General features: G+C 48.9%; 1 protein-coding gene across 1 annotated transcript in view; it reads right to left on the bottom strand.

Annotated features, from left to right (window-relative positions):
• Nucleotides 1–18390, bottom strand: part of PYGB (glycogen phosphorylase B) — an 83203-nt gene that overhangs the window by 40258 nt on the left and 24555 nt on the right. The window contains exon 2 of the mRNA XM_029071759.2: nt 12352–12453. Coding sequence (XP_028927592.1) covers nt 12352–12453 — 102 coding nt within the window. The remainder of the gene's footprint in view (nt 1–12351; nt 12454–18390) is intronic.

The raw sequence follows: 18390 nt of genomic DNA, 5'->3' as shown, positions 1-18390 counted from the left end.
TCAGGGGTAACTTCCTAAAGAAGATGTAATTCCAGAAGGGCTTTGAAGACAGCAAGAGCTGTGGTCTGGGAGAGGGAATTCCAGACCAGAAGGGCAACAACAACGGAGTGAAGTTGGGAGAGATGAGAGCAAGGCACAGTGAGTAGGTTGCCTTGAAAGGAATGAAGAGTGAGAGCTGTAGAGTAGGGGGATGGGAGTGGAAAAATAATAAGGAAAGAGCTGATGAAGTACCTTAAGGACAAGGGTCAGAAGTTTCTGGTTGATGTGGAAAGGAATAAGTAACCATCAAAGGCTCTGAGGCATAGGAATGATGTATTAAAAAATGACCCAGGCCACAGACTGACAAATGGAGGGGAGAAGAGAAAAACGGAGACTAAAAGGTCAGTGAAGAGGATGATGTCGTAGTCAAGCCAGGATACGACGAGGGCCTGGTCCAGCGTGGGGACCGTTCTGACACAAAGTAGTAGGTCTTGGAAGTCTTGTGGAGGAAGAATGGACAGAATATGGTGACCGATTAAATATGAGGACTGAACAAGAATGAAGACAATGCCAGTGTTGTGGGCTTGAGCGATGGGAGGAGAGTGGTAGTGTCAACTGTGAAGGGAAAACTGGATTTGGGAGGGAAGATGAGTTCAGTTTTAGATGAACTGTGTTTGAGGTGCCAACAGGAAATCCATATAAAGATGTCCTGGAGGCAGAAGGAAATGAGAGATTGCAAAGGAAGAGAGAGTTCAGGGCTAGCAAAACAGATTTGGGAGTCATCCACAGAGAGGAGGCAGATGAAATCATAGGAGCAGATGAGCTCCCCAAGGGAGTGAGTATAAAGACCAGGGTGCCCAGAGCAGAGCCTTGAGTGACACCCATAGCTAATGGGTGGGAAGTGGGGGATACCAGCAAAAGTATCTGAAAAAGATCAGCCAGAGAGATAACAGGAGACCTAAAGCTAGATAGTGTTTCCAGGAGAAAAGACTGGTCCACGATATCAAAGGCCATCAAGAGGTTGAGGAAGATTAGGACATTCTAAGGTCTGTTAGACCCGACAAGTAGATCATCATGGACCTTGAGAGAGCAGTCTCAGTGGAGTTCAGATTCTAGGAGATCAAAAAGGGAGTTGGAGGAGAAGAAGGGGAAGCAGTGAAATCTGCTTCCCACTCAAGGAGTGTGGACGTGAATGAAAAGAAAGAAATGAGGTGATAGGTGGGTGGTGCAGTGGTTTTCAATGAAGTTTTTTGGGGTTATTTTGGATTTTAGGATGAGGAAATCAGGGTATACGTGCAGGCAGAGGGGAACTAGTCATCAAAGAATGGTTGAAGTTGGCAAACCACTAAGGAAAACTGGTTTTAAAAGATGAGAAGAAATGGGGCCGGAGGTATGACGGAGGGGACCACGGGAGTTTCGGATGGGGGGAGAGGTTGAGGGAGGGGGTAGTTAGTGAAGGCAACCTCTCCGACATGTAAGAATGGCACTGAAGACACTCATGTGCTATTTTAGGTTAGTTAGGATAGTTTTGTCAACAGGCAGTTACAAGAACAGTTGTCATTACCCTTTCAGTAGTTAGGGTCTGGTGAGTGCGCTTTTAGCAGAGATGCAAATTAAAGCAAGTTGATACATTTTGTTTGAGAAGAGCTTATACAATATTGAGGAAACAATGAGGTCTATTCAATTGTTACAGAATGCTAACAGTGCTCCAAGTTGGCTACAGAATCTATAAAAGAGCTGTTCAGTATAACTGGAAAGAATTACCAAATACTCCAAGGTGTGAAATATTTCTTCTCTCAGTTTTAACTCAAGGGTTCACCTCTCCCAGCCAGCCCAAATGCAATCGGAATAAGCTTCCCAGAATAAAGAAACAAGCTTCCTGGCCCCTAAGTTCTTAGGGCTCCAAAGTTCAGGGAAGGTCACCTGAAAGTCAGAGCAAACTGCTGCCCATCCTCCTCAGCCTATGCAGGTGTGGAAGGTGGGCAATAGCTGCATAAGATCCAGAGTTTCCGTGCCACTGGGGAGACTTCATTCATTCAATAATATTCCGACCGCCGACTCATCCACGCCGAGACCACCCCCCTCTCCCGGGAAGCTGAGCCTTGTCATCGCCTGGACCCTTGGAGCCATTACCTCGTGGGCCCGGGATCTCTGCTCCCCTGGGGCTGAATCGACCACCATATGGACTCGGGACCTCTCCTCCCAAGCGGTGGTCCCTTGGGCTGCCTGCCCCCCGTTTCCAGCCTAGCTCTTTAGCAGCCTTTTGGCCACCGACCGCCGACTTTAGCGGCTTTTTGGCCACCGACCGCCGACTCATCCACGTCGAGACCACCCCCCCTCCCTGGGAAGCTGAGCCTTGTCATCGCCCGGAGCCTTGGAGCCATTACCACGTGGGCCCGGGATCTCTGCTCCCCTGGGGGTAAGTCTCAGACCGCCAGGCCCCCTCTTCCCAGCCGAATCGACCACCACATGGACTCTGGAGCTCTCCTTCCAGGCGGTGGATCCTTGGGCTGCCTGCCCCCCCGTTTCCAGCCTAGCTCTTTAGCAGCCTTTTGGCCACCGACTGCCGACTTTAGCGGCTTATTGGCCGCCGACCACCGACTCATCCACGCCGAGACCACCCCCCTCTCCCGGAAAGCTGAGCCTTGTCATCGCCCGGACCCTTGGAGCCATTACCTCGTGGGCTCGGGATCTCTGCTCCCCTGAGGCGCAGCCTCGGCCCGCCCGGCCCCGATTCCCGACAAGCCCCCCTTCGCCTACCGCTCGCCGACTCATCTGCGCTTCCTCCCCCTCCACCGGGGAGCTGAGCCTCGGACCGCCCGGACCCGCGCCCACCTCAGCCTTTCGCAACCTGGACCTCCGCACCCCTGCTCGGGAACTCCGACACTACGGATCTTCGCCCCCACAGACCCCCAGCCACCAGCTTCCAGTCCACCCCCACCCCCGGGCCCGGGGACATTGCGCTCCCCTTCTCGATCCTGGGGACACTGTGCTCCCCTTCTCGGCCCCAAGGACATTGTGTCCTCGGGGGACATTGTGTCCCCCTGCTCGGGCCCGGGGACATTGTGCTCCCCAACCGCTCCCCCACTCCGCCCGAGGCGGCCATTTTGGGAAGCCCCCACTGTGCCTGAGGTGGCCATTTTGGGAAGGCCTCACTCCCTCTTCCCTCTTGAGGTGATTCATCTCTCCCGCCCCCGCCCTGGGCGACGACGTCCTTGTTCTCACCATGTTACCTTACCTTAGCCGCCGCCTACGGCCGCCACCCACCCCGGACAACCTCAGGCCCCCCCCCCCCCCCCCCCGCTGCCACAGGGTTATTTGGTCACGAGCTCTGGGACTCTCTCGGCCGCTGGCCGCTTGACTTTGAGTCTGATCGGGTAGGGTCGGCTCGTCCCCCGACCCTGGTCATCGCCTGCTTATTAACACTATTGTAGTGTGCCTTACTGTACCATGTTGCTATATTAGCGATCTCGCTTGTTACTGTTTATTGTCATCAGACTTTGAATTTGATCAGGTCGCCCCTTAATCGAGTCTACCCCCAACCCTGATCATCGCCCCTTTTATTAACACGACTATATTGTATCATACTGTATCATGTTGCTCTATTACCGATTTTGTTTATTACTGTTTATTGTTGTCAGTGCTGCCACCCACCTCACCATGTCCCTCCTCCCCCCTGCCCCCCTCCCGCCCCTTCCTATCCTCCCCTTCCCCTTCCCCTCTCTCGCTCAGCACTTTCCCCCTCTCTCCTCCGTCTCCTCCCCCCCTCCCCTCTCCCGCCCTAGAACCCCACTTTACCAGCGCTACCCCTCTTCCCCCTCCCCCTTCTCTTCCCCCCACCAAACCCCCTCTTCACCCCCTCCCCCCTTCTCTCTTCCCCACCCATGCCCCATCCCAGTCCTCTTGTCCCACCGCTACCCCTCATCCCCCTCTCCCCGTCCAGGGCCCCGCCACCTCCTTCCCATCCAAACCCTCCCCTCCCCCCACCCTTCCCCCCTTCCCCCCCTTGCACCCACAGCTACTTTCAAGTGTGGCCTCTGAGTTTTTGTGTGAGTGAGGAGTTTTTGTTTGGAGCGGAGGTCGATAGGCAACCACTGGAGTTGTTTAAGAAGGGGAGTGACATGCCCAGATCGTTTCTGCAGGAAGATGAGCCGGGCAGCGGAGTGAAGAATAGACCGGAGCGGGGCGAGAGAGGAGGAAGGGAGGTCAGAGAGAAGGCTGACACAGTAGTCTAGCCGGGATATAACGAGAGCCCGTATCAGTAAGGTAGCCGTTTGGGTGGAGAGGAAAGGGCGGATCTTGGCGATATTGTAGAGATGAAACCGGCAGGTCTTGGTAACGGATAGGATGTGTGGGGTGAACGAGAGGGACGAGTCAAGGATGACACCGAGATTGCGGGCCTGCGGGACGGGAAGGATGGTCGTGCCATCCACGGTGATGGAGAAGTCTGGGAGCGGACCGGGCTTGGGAGGGAAGATGAGGAGCTCAGTCTTGCTCATGTTGAGTTTTAGGTGGCGGGCCGACATCCAGGTGGAGACGTCCCGGAGGCAGGAGGAGATGCGAGCCTGAAGGGAGGGGGAGAGGACAGGGGCGGAGATGTAGATCTGCGTGTCATCTGCGTAGAGATGGTAGTCAAAGCCGTGAGAGCAAATGAGTTCACCGAGGGAGTGAGTGTAAATGGAGAACAGAAGAGGGCCAAGAACTGACCCTTGAGGAACTCCAACAGTTAAAGGATGGGAGGGGGAGGAGGCTCCAGCGTAGGAGACCGAGAATGATCGGCCAGAGAGGTAAGAGGAGAACCAGGAGAGGACAGAGTCCGTGAAGCCAAGGTGAGATAAGGTATGGAGGAGGAGGGGATGGTCGACAGTGTCAAAGGCAGCAGAGAGGTCAAGGAGGATCAGAATGGAGTAGGAGCCATTGGATTTGGCAAGAAGGAGGTCATGGGTGACCTAAGAGAGAGCAGTCTCGGTAGAGTGGAGGGGATGGAAGCCAGATTGGAGGGGGTCTAGGAGAGAATGGGAGTTAAGGAATTCTAGGCATCGATTGTAGACGACTCGTTCTAAGATTTTGGAAAGGAAGGGTAGTAGGGAGATAGGACGATAACTGGAGGGGGAAGTGGGGTCAAGAGCGGGTTTTTTTAGGATGGGGGAGACGTGGGCATGTTTGAAGGCAGAGGGGAAGGAGCCCTTGGAGATTGAGTGGTTAAAAATAGAAGTTAAGGAAGGGAGGAGGGCAGGGGCGATGGTTTTAAGAAGGTGAGAGGGAATGGGGTCCGAGGCGCAGGTGGAGGGGGTGGCACTTGCGAGGAGGGAGGAGATCTCCTCTGAGGATACTGCAGGGAAGGATGGGAAAGTAGGGGAGGGGGTTGTTGGGGGGAGGGGAGAGGCGGAGGGGTGACTTTGGGGAGCTCAGACCTGATCGTGTTGATTTTCGTGAGGAAATAGGTGGCCAGATCATTAGGGGTGAGAGATGGGGGAGGGGGAGGAACAGGGGGCCTAAGGAGAGAGTTAAAGGTCCGGAACAATCGGCGGGGGTGACGGGCGTGGGTGTCGATGAGGGAGGAGAAGAAGCTTTGCCTGGCGGAGGAGAGGGCAGAGTTAAGGCAGGAAAGGATAAATTTGAAGTGTGTGAGGTCGGCTTGGTGCTTGGACTTTCGCCAGCAGCGCTCAGCAGCTCGAGCATAGGAACGTAGGAGGCGGACGGAGGAGGTGATCCGGGGCTGTGGGTTAGTGGAGCGAGAGCGGCGGAGGGAAAGGGGGGCGAGAGAGTCGAGATGAGTAGAGAGGGTGGAGTTGAGAGCGGAGACCCGCTCGTCAAGAGTGGGAAGAGAGGACAGGGCGGCAAGGTGAGGCGAGATGCTATTGGAAAGACGGATGGGATCGAGAGAGCGGAGGTCTCTGTGGGGCAGTAGCGAAGATTTGCAGGGGGAGGGAGTGTGAGAGATGAGGCAGGTGAGAAGGTTATGGTCAGAGAGAGGGATTTCAGAGTTGGTGAGTGAGGAGATAGTGCAGCGGTAGGAGATGACGAGATCGAGGATGTGACCGAGTCGGTGAGTGGGCGCGGTATGGTGGAGGAGGAGGTCGGCAGAGTCGAGGAGGGATAGCAGGCGGGCGGCAGAGGAGTCGTCGGGTACATCCGTATGGATGTTGAAGTCTCCAAGGATCAGAGTGGGCAGAGAGAAGGAGAGAAGGAAGGTGAGAAAGGGGTCAAGGTGGTTGAAGAAGTCGGAGGTGGGACCGGGAGGGCGGTAGATGACGGCGACAAGTAACTGGAGTGCGTGGTAGAGGCGAATGATATGGGCTTCGAAGGAGGGGAAGGAGAGGGCCCGTCCCTCGGTCTCGCCTATCCCGCCGTCGACCCCTGGGTCACGTCCCCCGATTAGACTGTAAGCCCGTCAAACGGCAGGGACTGTCTCTATCTGTTGCCGACTTGTTCATCCCAAGCGCTTAGTATAGTGCTCTGCACATAGTAAGCGCTCAATAAATACTATTGAATGAATGAATGAATAATATTTATTGAGCGCTTACTATGTGCAGAGCACTGTACTAAGCGCTTGGAATATACAATTTGACAACAGATAGAGACAATCCCTGCCCAATGACTGATTCTCAAGTGGGCCAGAGCCTGTATCTAAACCGATTAGCTTGTATCTAGCCCAGCACTTGGTACAGTGCCTGGTGGTCCACCGAGAGGCGAGCCACTGCCTGTCCCCACCCCTGCCCCTAGATCATACAGCAGACGAGTGGTGGAGCTGAGATTAGAACCCAGGTCTTCTGACTCCCAGGCCTGAGCTTTTTCCACAAGTCATGCTGCTTCTCTGCATTTTTTATCTACCCCAGAGCTTAATAGGTCTTGGCACATAGGAAGTGCTTAAATAAATAAATAAGTCATACAGGGCCCTGCACAGAGTAAGTACTCAATAAATAGCACTGATCAATCAACTGATTGATTGAATGATCTGGCATTCTGGCCCGGATCCATTTCCGCTAGTGACCCCAATGCTTGAAGGCAGTTAGTAGATAAACAGTGTAGCACAGCAGAAAGAACCAAGGCCTAACAAATACCATTAAAATAATAATTTAAACAAAAATTTTTTTAAAAAGTCAGGTGGCAAGAGAAATGAGAACAGCACTTATGCTGATCAATCCCCCACAGATGGGCCAAATCGAACTTGCCGGATAATCATAACAATTATGGTCTTTGTTAGGCGCTTATTTTCCGCCAGACACTATACTAATCATGGTATTTATTAAGCACTTACTATATCCTAAGTGCTGGGATAGGCATACAGTTATCATATCAGACACAATCCCTGACTGATATGACAAGGCTTGTAATCTACCTTATCCCCATTTTACAGATGAGGAAACCATACAACTGAAGAAACTGAGGAAACAAGCTCAGAGGGATCAGACAAAAATTCAGTGGTAGAGCTGGAATCAGAATGTGGGTCTCTTGACTCCCAGTAGTAGTAAGAGCTTACTTTGTGCAATTAGACATAATTGCCGATCCTTGGCGGGGGCTCACAGTCTAGTAATGTTGGCATTTGTTAAGCGCTTACTATGTGCAGAGCACTGTCCTAAGCGCTGGGGTAGATACAGGGTAATCAGGTTGTCCCACGTGAGGCTCACAGTCTTAATCCCCACTTTACAGATGAGGGAACTGAGGCACGGAGAAGTGAAGTGACTTGCCCCCAGTCACACAGCTGCCGAGTGGCAGAGGTGGAATTTGAACCCATGACCTCTGACTCCCAAGCCCGGGCTCATTCCACTGAGCCATGCTGCTTCTCTAAAAGTCCTAAGCTCTTTCCACTAGGCTATGCTACCTTCCCTACCGGCCAGTCATCATCAGGGACATTTGCCACGAAGCATGGAGACTGCAGACTGTAAGCTTGTTATGGGCAGGGAACGTATCTGCTAATTCTGTTGTACTCTCCCAAGTGCTCAGTACAGTACTCTGCACATAATAAGCACTCAATAAATACCACTGATTGACTGACTGGCAAAAGTAATAGGCTAGAAGCTTGGGCCCAGAACCCTGAGCCTCCATTAAACTCTGCACATTGCTAAGAGTTTGGACTTAGGATGGCTCTGACTATTGGACAGTTCCCTCCTAGCAGTTATGGACTGTGTGCTTACTGACATTTCATTTTTTGCTGGGGTTTTAATTGTTGCTTTTTCCTCTCAGTGTCTGTCTTCATTCTTCCCCTTCACTCCTTTACAGGTGAGGGAAAGGGCTCAGAGGGCTCATCAAACAGCTTTGGAGTCAGAGGTCATGAGTTCGACTCCTGGCTCTGCCACTTGTCAGCTGTGTGACTGTGGGCAAGTCACTTAACTTCTCTGTGTCTCAGTTACCTCATCTGTAAAATGGGGATTAACTGTGAGCCTCACGTGGGACGACCTGATTATCCTGTATCTCCCCCAGCGCTTAGAACAGTGCTCTGCACATAGTAAGCGCTTAACAAATACCAACATTATTATCAAACTCTCTTCCCCTCTTCGAAGCCCTACTGAGAGCTCACCTCCTCCAAGAGGCCTTCCAGACTGAGCTCCCCCAATTCCCTCTGCTCCTCCCACTCCCCCCTTCCCCTTCCCTCAGCACTGTCCTCATTTGTATATATTATTTATTACCCTATTTATTTTGTTAATGAGGTGTACATCCCCTAGATTCTATTTATCGTGCTTATATTGTCTTGTTTTTGTTTTGTTCTATTTTGCTCTGCCGTCTGTCTCCCCCGATTAGACTGTGAGCCCGTCACTGGGCAGGGATTGTCTCTATCTATTGCCGAACTGTACATCCCAAGTGCTTAGTACAGTGCTCTGCACATAGTAAGCGATTAATAAATACTATTGAATGAATGAATGGAAGGGCCGTTCCTGAATCAGTGAAGAAAGCTTTATTAGAGGAGGAGAGATTTTATGAGTGCCTTGAAGGTAGAGAAAGCTGTTGTCTGTCAGATTAGAGGGGAAAGGCAGTTTCAGGCTGGTGGAACAGCATGAGGGTGGGAGCAGAAGCAGAAGAGTCAAGAGCAAGATGCATCTAGAAGATTAGCTTGGGAGGAAAGAAACAAGCTGCAGAGTAGCAGTAATAGTGAGTGAACGGAGTGAAAATGAAAAACGTAAATGTACAATAAAAAGAGTCAGTAGAGAGAAGGTGGTGCGGCTAGCGGAGAGAGCAAGGCCTGGCAGTCAGAAGATATGGGTCTCCACTTGTCTGCTGTTAGGCAGGTCACTTTCCTTCTCTGTGCCTCAATTTTCTCAACTGTAAAATGGGGATTCAGTCCGAGATCTCCCTCTCTCTTGGGCCGAGAGTCCCATGTGGGACGGAGCTGTGTCTGATGTGACTGCATTGTATTTACTCCAGTGATTAGTAGAAAACTTGTGTATAGTATGTGCTGTATAAATATTAGAATTGTAATTATCATCTTATTTTAACTTTTAGAAAGTGCATGCATCTCCTTTTCCTCTTTTGCAAAAGGAGATTATTATTGACTGTCTCTCAGGAATACTGGTAAAATACTCTAAAAGCCTATTTTTTTTAAAAGGTGATCCAGTAGTGTGCCACCAGCATCTGCTTTTTGCCTTGTTTGGATATGCCATGGAGGGTAGAATCCAGGGAGCCAGGAAGCTAGGAGCACCTTTCCTGCTCCACTTGCAATTCCCTCCTAACCTCTCTCCCAAACCAAGAGGCCATGCTATGCAGTGGAGCCAAAGACCTCTCTCCTCATACATCCAGTGGGAAAAGAGCTGGCCAAAAGCAAGTACAGTGAATTAGTCACCAGCAGCTGGGCTTTGGGATGAGCTAGTAAGTACCTCTTGAATTCCCAAAGACACCAGTAGCATTGTGTGTTAAGGAACGGGGATACAATAATAGCAAATAGCAGCTAGATGCTGTGCGAGGGAAGGAGTTGTCCAACTCTTAGTTGATCTGTGCCCTTAACCTAGCATCCACATATGTGCAGTGATAAAGATGAAAACTTTTACATAATAAGAAACTCACTTGAATGGTCATGCCAAATGTATGTAACATACCAGCACATGTTAAACCTACGCAGTGTACACTGCGGACAGAAAAGTGACCACCATCAATTTCACTTTCTGGAGTTGTTCTAAGTCACTGATTCTTCCTAAAATTTCCTGCGAGTATTCATTTTAACTACACATTGCAAATTATTGATTTTCACAGCTTTATTGGGCAGAGTGTCTCACAATCAAAATACAGAAAACGTAATATTTGTCTGATTCAATCAGTCATATCTTTTGAGCACTTACTGTGTGCAGAGCTGCATAAGGTGCATATTGAGAAAGTACAAGATAACAGATTTGGTAGATCTGTCCCCTGCCCACAAGGAGCTTAATTAAAAGAACAAATTTATTTTAATGGGCAAAATAAAAACTTATGAAAGATACTCTAGAACTTCAGGGATATATTTCACAAATATTCCTTGAAGTTGCTGGCTGAAATCACATCTAATTTTATGATCTACAACATGCTCGACAGTTCACGTTAAAAACAGAAATATGATGGACGATAGAAGAGAATCAAGGATTAATAATGAGTCAAAGCACTTAAATACAAGGCTTTCGAATGGGAAGCCAATACTATTTATTGAATATCTACTGTGTGCAAAGCACCGAGGACATTATCCCTGATGATATTATGATAATGAAAGATATAACAAACTGCTGAAGACAATACAAAACAATCAAATGAACCCAAATCTGGTGGGTTGTTCCAAGAGTTGTGACTTGGAAAATCATGCTAGGTTATACAGATAATAAAAAGCAGCTTTTTATTATGTTTTATATACTCTTATCAAGTCAGCACTCTGCTTCAGCATTTTCTTAACTGCTGCTGTAACTTTTGGAGGAATCCCAATTCTCCAAATATCCCACCATTAGATAAGCCTCAGGAATATGTGAATTCCAGTGAAGAGGGCTGAGAACTTTTTAGAGCACTCAGCAAGAACCCTCAATGGAGCAGCCAGGCCGCCATGTGCTCAAGCCTCTGGAAGGCCTCTTTAGGCTTCCAAATAATAATAATGATGCTGATATTTGTTAAGCACTTGCTATGTGCAGAGCACTGTTCTAAGCGCTGGGGGAAATACAGAATAATCGGGTTGTGAGGCTCACAGTTAATCCCCATTTTACAGATGAGGTAAATGAGGCTCAGAGAAATGAAGTGACTTGCCCACAGTCACACAGCTGCCAAGTGGCAGAGCCGGGATTGGAACCCATGACGTCTGACTCCCAAGCCCGGCTCTTTACAAATGCCCTTTGTCTGCCTGCCAATCACTGCTGGTGCCTCACTCCTTCTTCCCATTCAGGAACTGGGAAGACCTGAGATCACAGAGCTAGCCTTGGGAAACATTAGCCTGTTAGGGAGGTTACCCAGAGGCTCCCTCCACTAAGTATAACCTCTGTTTCCGATCTGCTCATCCTATATCTACCCCAAGGTTTAGCACAGTTCCTGGCACACAATAAGCACTTAACAAATATCACAATTAAAAGAACCATGACCGCTCCCTGCAAGGTCTGTTTAGATGTTCATTAACATTTTTATTGCCCTTCCTTTTGTAAATTTGCTTTTGAAGCAGCGTGGCTCAGTGGAAAGCGCCCGGGCTTGGAGTCAGAGGACGTGGGTTCGAATCCCAGCTCTTCCACTTGTCAGCTGTGTGACTGTGGGCAAGTCACTTCACTTCTCTGTGCCTTAGTTACCTCATCTCTAAAATGGGGATTAAGACTGTGAGCCTCATGTGGGACAACCTGATTACCCTGTATATCCCAGTGCTTAGAACAGTGCTCTGCACATAGTAAGCGCTTAAATACCAACATTATTATTATTATTATCCTTGTCCCCTGTGTGCTCCTATTGTCCAGACTTTGTCAATAATTTCTTATTCTTTTCTAAATGTCAGTCTTTCCCCACCGAGACTGTGCATTCATCCTAGTACCTAAAAGAGTGCTCAATCAATGCCTTCACCACCACTGCTGTCAGGAGCACCAATGGGGAAAAGATAAACAACCCCCTTGGTTCGACATCACCCACCTCCAACCATGACCCAAAACCCCCCAACCACGGTGACAATCTCCTTTGAACCTTTAATAGAAATTCTGCTCGGGCAGAAGGTGTGGGGATATTGGAGATGCAGATACCCAACAGTTCAGGTGGTGTCCTGCAACTGAAGCTATGGTGAGAACGCCCCTCCAATCATTCTCAGAGGTCAGATAAAGAAATCCTAGTCGTCAATGAGGGAGTCTACACCTGTTTTCTTTTGCTCTTTGGTGCCTCCGTCCCTTCTCTCAGGCACTTCTCTGGGTCACCGTTTCCAGTTCCCATTATCTTTTAAAGTGAGAGTCCGCTTAATTATACCTGATAAATAGCTTCATCACAGGCATTCTGGAGACCCAGGTTGATCATTGTGTTCTGCAGGGTACGGCCCATATAGAATTCCAAAGACAGATAATAAATGCGCTGTGGAAAAAAGAGAATCATTCTTTCATTATTTCAAACACACATATTTACTACACAAAGGCTGTAAATGCCCACGTCCATCCTGGAAAATGTTTTCCTAAAGAAAATGTTAAATAAACATTCAGGTTTAAATTTGCCCTTCTTTTTTCTTAACACTGTTATAATAAAATCTTTGAGATTAATATTACAATTCTTTCCAGCCAACTATAGATTGCCTCAAAATGTGGAAGATGTCAATGAATTCATTTCGAGAACTGACAAATTCAATTCACCTATTTACTGAGCGCTTACTGTGTGCAGAGCACTGTACTGAGCGCTTGGAAAGTACAATTCGGCAATAAAGAGAGACAATCCCTGCCCATAATAGGCTCACATGTAGAAGCAGGGAGACAGACATCAATACAAATAAACAGGCATCAACATGAATGGAGTATATACATATATACACAAGTGATGTGGGTCGAGGTGGAGGGAGAGAGCAAACGGAGTAAGCTGTGGTGGCATGAAAGGGAGGGGAAGCTGAGGAAAAGTGGGGCTTAGTCTGGGAAGGCCTCTTGGAGGGGGTGTGCCTTCAGTAGGGCTTTGAATGGGGGAAAGAGTGACTGACGGATTTGAGAAGGGAGGGCGTTCCAGGCCCAGGGGTGGGCGTCGAGGCAAGTGAGAACGAGGTACAGTGAGAAGGTTAGCACCAGAGGAGCGGAGTGCGCAGGCTGGGATGTAGAAGGAGAGAAGGAAGGTGAGGTAGGAGGGGGCACAGGGATGGAGAGCTTTGAAGCCAATAGTGAGGAGTTTGTGTCTGATTCCGAGGTGGACAGGCAACCACTGGAGATTTATGAGGAGGGGGTTGACATGCCCTGAACATTTCTGTGTAGAAAGATAATCCGGGCAGCAGAGTGAAGTATGGACTGAAGTGGGGAGAGACAGGAGGTTGGGAGGTCAGAAAGGAGGTAATGCAGTCATCCCGTCGGGACAGGATGAGTGACTGTACTAATGTGGTAGTGGTTTGGATAGAGAGGAAAGGGCGAATCTTGGCGATGCTGTGAAGGTAAGACCGACAGGATTTGGTGACGGATTGGATATATGGGTTGAATGAGAGAGAGGAGTCAAGGATGACACCGAGGTTGTGGGCTTATGAGACGGGAAGGATGGCTGTGCCTTCTACAGTGACGGGAGGGAAGACAAGGAGCTCTGTCTTGGACACGCTGAGTCTGAGGTGGCGGGAGGACACCCAAGTAGAGATGTCCTGAAGGCAGGAGGAGATGCGAGTCTGAGGGGAGGGAGCGAGAACAGGGGAGGAGATGTAGATTTGGGTGTCACCTGCACAGATCTCTAAGTAGTTGAAGTCGTGGGAGCAAATCAGTTCGCCAAGGGATTTGAGTGTAGATGGAGAATAGAGGGGACCAAGAACTGAACTTCGAAGGACCCTACAGTTAGGGGACGGGAGGGGGAGGAGGAGCCCACGAAGGAGACTGAGAATGAACAGCCAGAGAGAAAAGTGGAGAACCAGGAGAGGACGGAGTCAGTGAAGCCAAGGTTAGACAAGTTCAATTTAGATTTAGCCAGGTCACTAACAAATTGGCTAATAAATTAATGAATTATATTTATTAAACACTTACTATGTGGACAGCACTGTATTAAGTGCTTGGGAGATTACAACAGACATGTTCCCTGCCCCCCAACAAGCTGATGGTCTAGGGGGTAAAGAAAAGTGAAACTGAACAAAATGCTTTCTAAACTGCCAGAATGTCTAATTGATATGAGGACACAGCCACCCACTGTGAATAAATATCTGCAAATACACTACTCCAAAGCAGCAATTAAGAATTCTCCTACTATGGGTTATGGCTTGCTTTTCAGTAAAATTGTTTGGAAAATCCTTGCTTAATAAGCATTGCTTAGGGGAAAAAAAAGAATTTGCACCATTTTAGAAGTTGAGAAACTAGAATGATAAGAAAAGGGATTACCCTCAATGAAGGGTGCCACCTCCATCTTTGGGGTTCAACTCCCACCTGCAGGCTCCGGCACTAGTTTTGCCATCCTCGATTTGCTTAGTTCTGTAGAGCTGGAGCAAGAATTTTGGAAAGGACCAATGATTTACTGCAAAAGAGAAGCAGCTTGGCCAAGTGGATACAGCACAGGCCTGGGAGTCAGAAGGACCTGGGTTCTAATCCCGGCTCCACCACTTGTCTGCTGTGTGACCTCGGGCAAGTCACTTCACTTCTCTTGTGCCTCAGTTCCCTCATCTGTAAAAATGGGGATTAAGACTGTGAGCCCAGTGTAGGACAGGGACTGTGTCCAACCTGATTAACTTTATCTACCTCAGAGCTTAATACAGTTTCTGGTACACAATAAGCACTTAACAAATACCATTAAAAAAACAGCTTGCAGGGACACTGAATTCAGACACTGGGAAAATGCAGAATAGGGGGTGGGTTGGGGAGGAAGACTCAGGCAAAACGTAGAGGGAGATTAAAAAGCTCCATTCTACTAGCTCTGTGCCCTGTGATGACCTCCCTTTCTGGCCTTCGCAGTCCTATTCCTTGTCCTCTAGAAATGTACAAACTAAACTGCAACCCAGACAAACAATTTAAAAGGAACAATATGTATATCTGTAAAAGTGGTGATGGCAATCACTGAGCACCTATAAAGTACAAAGAACTTTGCTATGGGCTTGGGAAAGTTGAACAAAATCAAGGCATATGTTCTCTACCTACAAGGAGTTTACAATCTAATAGGGGAGCTAGACATACAAAATATTAACCAATAGCTTAAGGAGTAAGAAGGACGTGGATCCAGTAGGAAGTAGAATAAGCACTTGGTACAGTGCTAAGCATGCAGTACAGTGCTTTGCACACAGTAAGTGCTCAATAAATACAATTAAATGGGCTGAATGAAAAGAATGCCAGAATGAAATGCCAGAATACTGGCATTTACAAATAAATATACATAAGTGCTAAAAATAAATGTAGGTGCTTTGAATGGCTGCCATAGAGACCTCTGCTCTCTTGAGCCCATCCATCTCTCCAAAAGCACCTCTTCCCACCTTGCCCCCAGTCTTCTCTTTCCACTCTTGATGATCAGGTTACTGCTCTCAACTCCACCCTCTCTACTCATCTCAACTCTCTCGCCCCCCTTTCCCTGTGCCACTCTTGCTCCACTAACCCACAGCCCTGGGTCACTGCCTCTGTCTGCCTCCTAGGCTTCTATGCTCGAGCTGCTTAGCGCTGCTGGCGAAGCCCAAGTACCAAGCCGACCTTATCCATTGCAAATTTATCCTTTCCTGCCTTAACTCTGCCCTCTCCTCTGCCAGGCAAAACTTCTTTTCTTCCCTCATTGACACCCATGGCCATCACCCCCGCCAATTGTTCCGGACCTTTAATTCTCTCCTCAGGCCCCCTGTTCCTCCCCCTCCCCCATCCCTCACCCCCAACGATCTGGCCACCTACTTCATCACAAAAATTAACACAATCAGGTCTGAGCTCCCCAGTCACCCCTCCCCCTTCTGCCTCCCCACCCCAACCCTCTCCCCTACTTTCCCATCTTTCCCTGCAGTATTCTCAGAGGAGATCTCCTCCCTCCTCGCAAGTGCCACCCCTTCCACCTGTGCTTCGGACCCCATTCCCACTCACTTTATAAAAACCATCGCCCCTTCCCTCCTCCCCTCCTTAACTTCTATCTTTAACCACTCACTCTCCAATGGCTTCTTCCCCTCTGCCTTCAAACATGCCCATGTCTCCCCCATCCTAAAATAACCCTCTCTCGACCCACTTCCTCTTCCAGTTATCACCCCATCTCCCTACTACCCTTCCTTTCCAAGCTCCTAGAACGAGTCGTCTATACTCGCTGCCTAGAATTCCTTAACTCCCATTCTCTCCTGGACCCCCTCCGATCTGGCTTCCGTCCCCTCCACTCTACCGAGACTGCTCTCTCAAAGGTCATCCGTGACCTCCTTCTTGTCAAATCCAATGGCTCCTACTCTATCCATATCTTCCTTGATCTCTCAGCTGCCTTTGACACTGTAGATCATCCCCTTCTCCTCCACACCTTATCTCAACTTGGCTTCACGGACTCCATCCTCTCCCGGTTCTCCTCTTATCTTTACGGCCGTTCATTCTCGGTCTCCATCGCAGGTTCCTCCTCCCCCTCTCATCTTCTAACTGTTGGGGTTCCTCAAGGGTCAGTTCTTGGCCCTCTTCTGTTCTCCATATACACTCACTCCCTCGGTGAACTCATCCGCTCTCACGGCTTCAACTATCATCTCTATGCAGATGACACACAGATCTACATCTCTGCCCCTGTACTCTCCCCCTCCCTTCAGGTTTGTATCTCCTCCTGCCTCCAGGACGTCTCTACCTGGACGTCTGCCCGCCACCTAAAACTCAACATGTCCAAAACTGAGTTCCTTATCTTCCCTCCAAGCCCTGTCCTCTTCCTGACTTCCCTATCACTGTGGTTGGTACGATCATCCTTCCCGTCTCTCAGGCCCGCAACCTCGGTGTCATCTTTGACTCGGCTCTCTCATTCACCCAACACATCCAATCTGTCACCAAGACCTGCCAGTCTCACCTTTATAATATCGCCAAGATCCGCCCTTTCCTCCCCACCTAAACGGCTATCTTACTGGTACAGGCTCTCATAATATCCCGGCTGGATTACTGTGTCATCCTTTTCTCTTAACTCCCTTCCTCTTGTCTCTCCCCACTCCAGTCTATTTTTCATTCCGCTGCCCGGCTCATCTTCCTGCAGAAATGCTCTGGGCATGTCACTCATTGACATTTTTGAAGGAAAATGATCTAGGCAGCAGAGTGGAGTATGGAGACGCAGGAGACAGAGAGGTCAGCAAGGAGGCTGATACAATAATCAAGGCGGGATACGATAACTGCTTGCATTAATGTGGTAGCAATATGGATGGAGAGGGAGGGGCAGATTTTAGCAATGTTGTGAACGAAGGCAGAACTGACAGGATTTAGTAATGACTTAAATATGTGGGTTGAACCAGAGAAAGGAATCAAGGATAATGCCAAAGTTAAGGGCTTATGAGACAGGAAAGATGGTGTCAACATTGATGGGAACGTGAGAAGGAGGACAGGGTTTGGGTGGGAAGATAGGAAGTTCAGTTTTAGCCATATTAAGCTTAAGGTAATGGGAGGACATCCAAGTAGAGATGTCTTGAAGGCAGGAGGAAACATAAAACTGCAGAGAGGGAGAGAGATCAGAGCTGGAGATTTGGGTGTCATCAGCATAAGCAGAGTGAGCGATTGAGTTTTTCAAAGGAGTGGGTGTAGATAGAGAAAAGAAGGAGACCCAGAACTGAACCCTAAGGGACACCCACAGTTAGGGGATGGGAGACTGAGGAGCCCGCAAAAGAAACTGAGAATGAGCAGCCAGAGAGACATGAGGAGAACCAGGAAAGGACAGTGTCAGTGAAGCTGAGGTTGGATAATGATTCCAGGAGAAAGGAGTGGCTGACACTGTCAAAGGCAGCTCAGAGATGGTGAATGATTGGGATGGAGTGGAGGCCGGTAGATTTGGCAGGAAGGGGACCATTCTTGCCAAATAAGGGTATTAATCTAACTGCAAGGGAGATGAAGAAGAGAGAGGGAGTAGGGAAAATAAGGGCTAAGTCGGCGATGGCCTTTTGAAGGAAATGTGATTCTAATAAGCTTTTGAAGGGGGAGAGTGGTGGTCTATTAGCTATGAAGGGGGAGGGAGTTCCAGGCCAGAGGTAAGATGTGGGAAAGTTTCAAAGGTGAGAAAGACAAGATCAAGATGCAGTGAGTAGCAGAGGAGCAAAATGAGCATGCTATTTTATAGTAGGAAATCAGTGAAGAAACATAAGAGGGGGCAAGGTGACTGAATAATAATAATAATGATGGCATTTGTTAAGCACTTACTATGTGACAAGCACTGTTCTAAGCACAGAAATGCTTTAAAGCC

This window comes from Ornithorhynchus anatinus, chromosome 9 (assembly GCF_004115215.2).
Source record: "Ornithorhynchus anatinus isolate Pmale09 chromosome 9, mOrnAna1.pri.v4, whole genome shotgun sequence".
In the NCBI taxonomy this organism is placed as follows: domain Eukaryota; kingdom Metazoa; phylum Chordata; class Mammalia; order Monotremata; family Ornithorhynchidae; genus Ornithorhynchus; species Ornithorhynchus anatinus.
The sequence above is the reverse complement of the archived record's forward strand: the minus strand, read 5'-3'. Positions and strand labels throughout refer to the sequence as shown.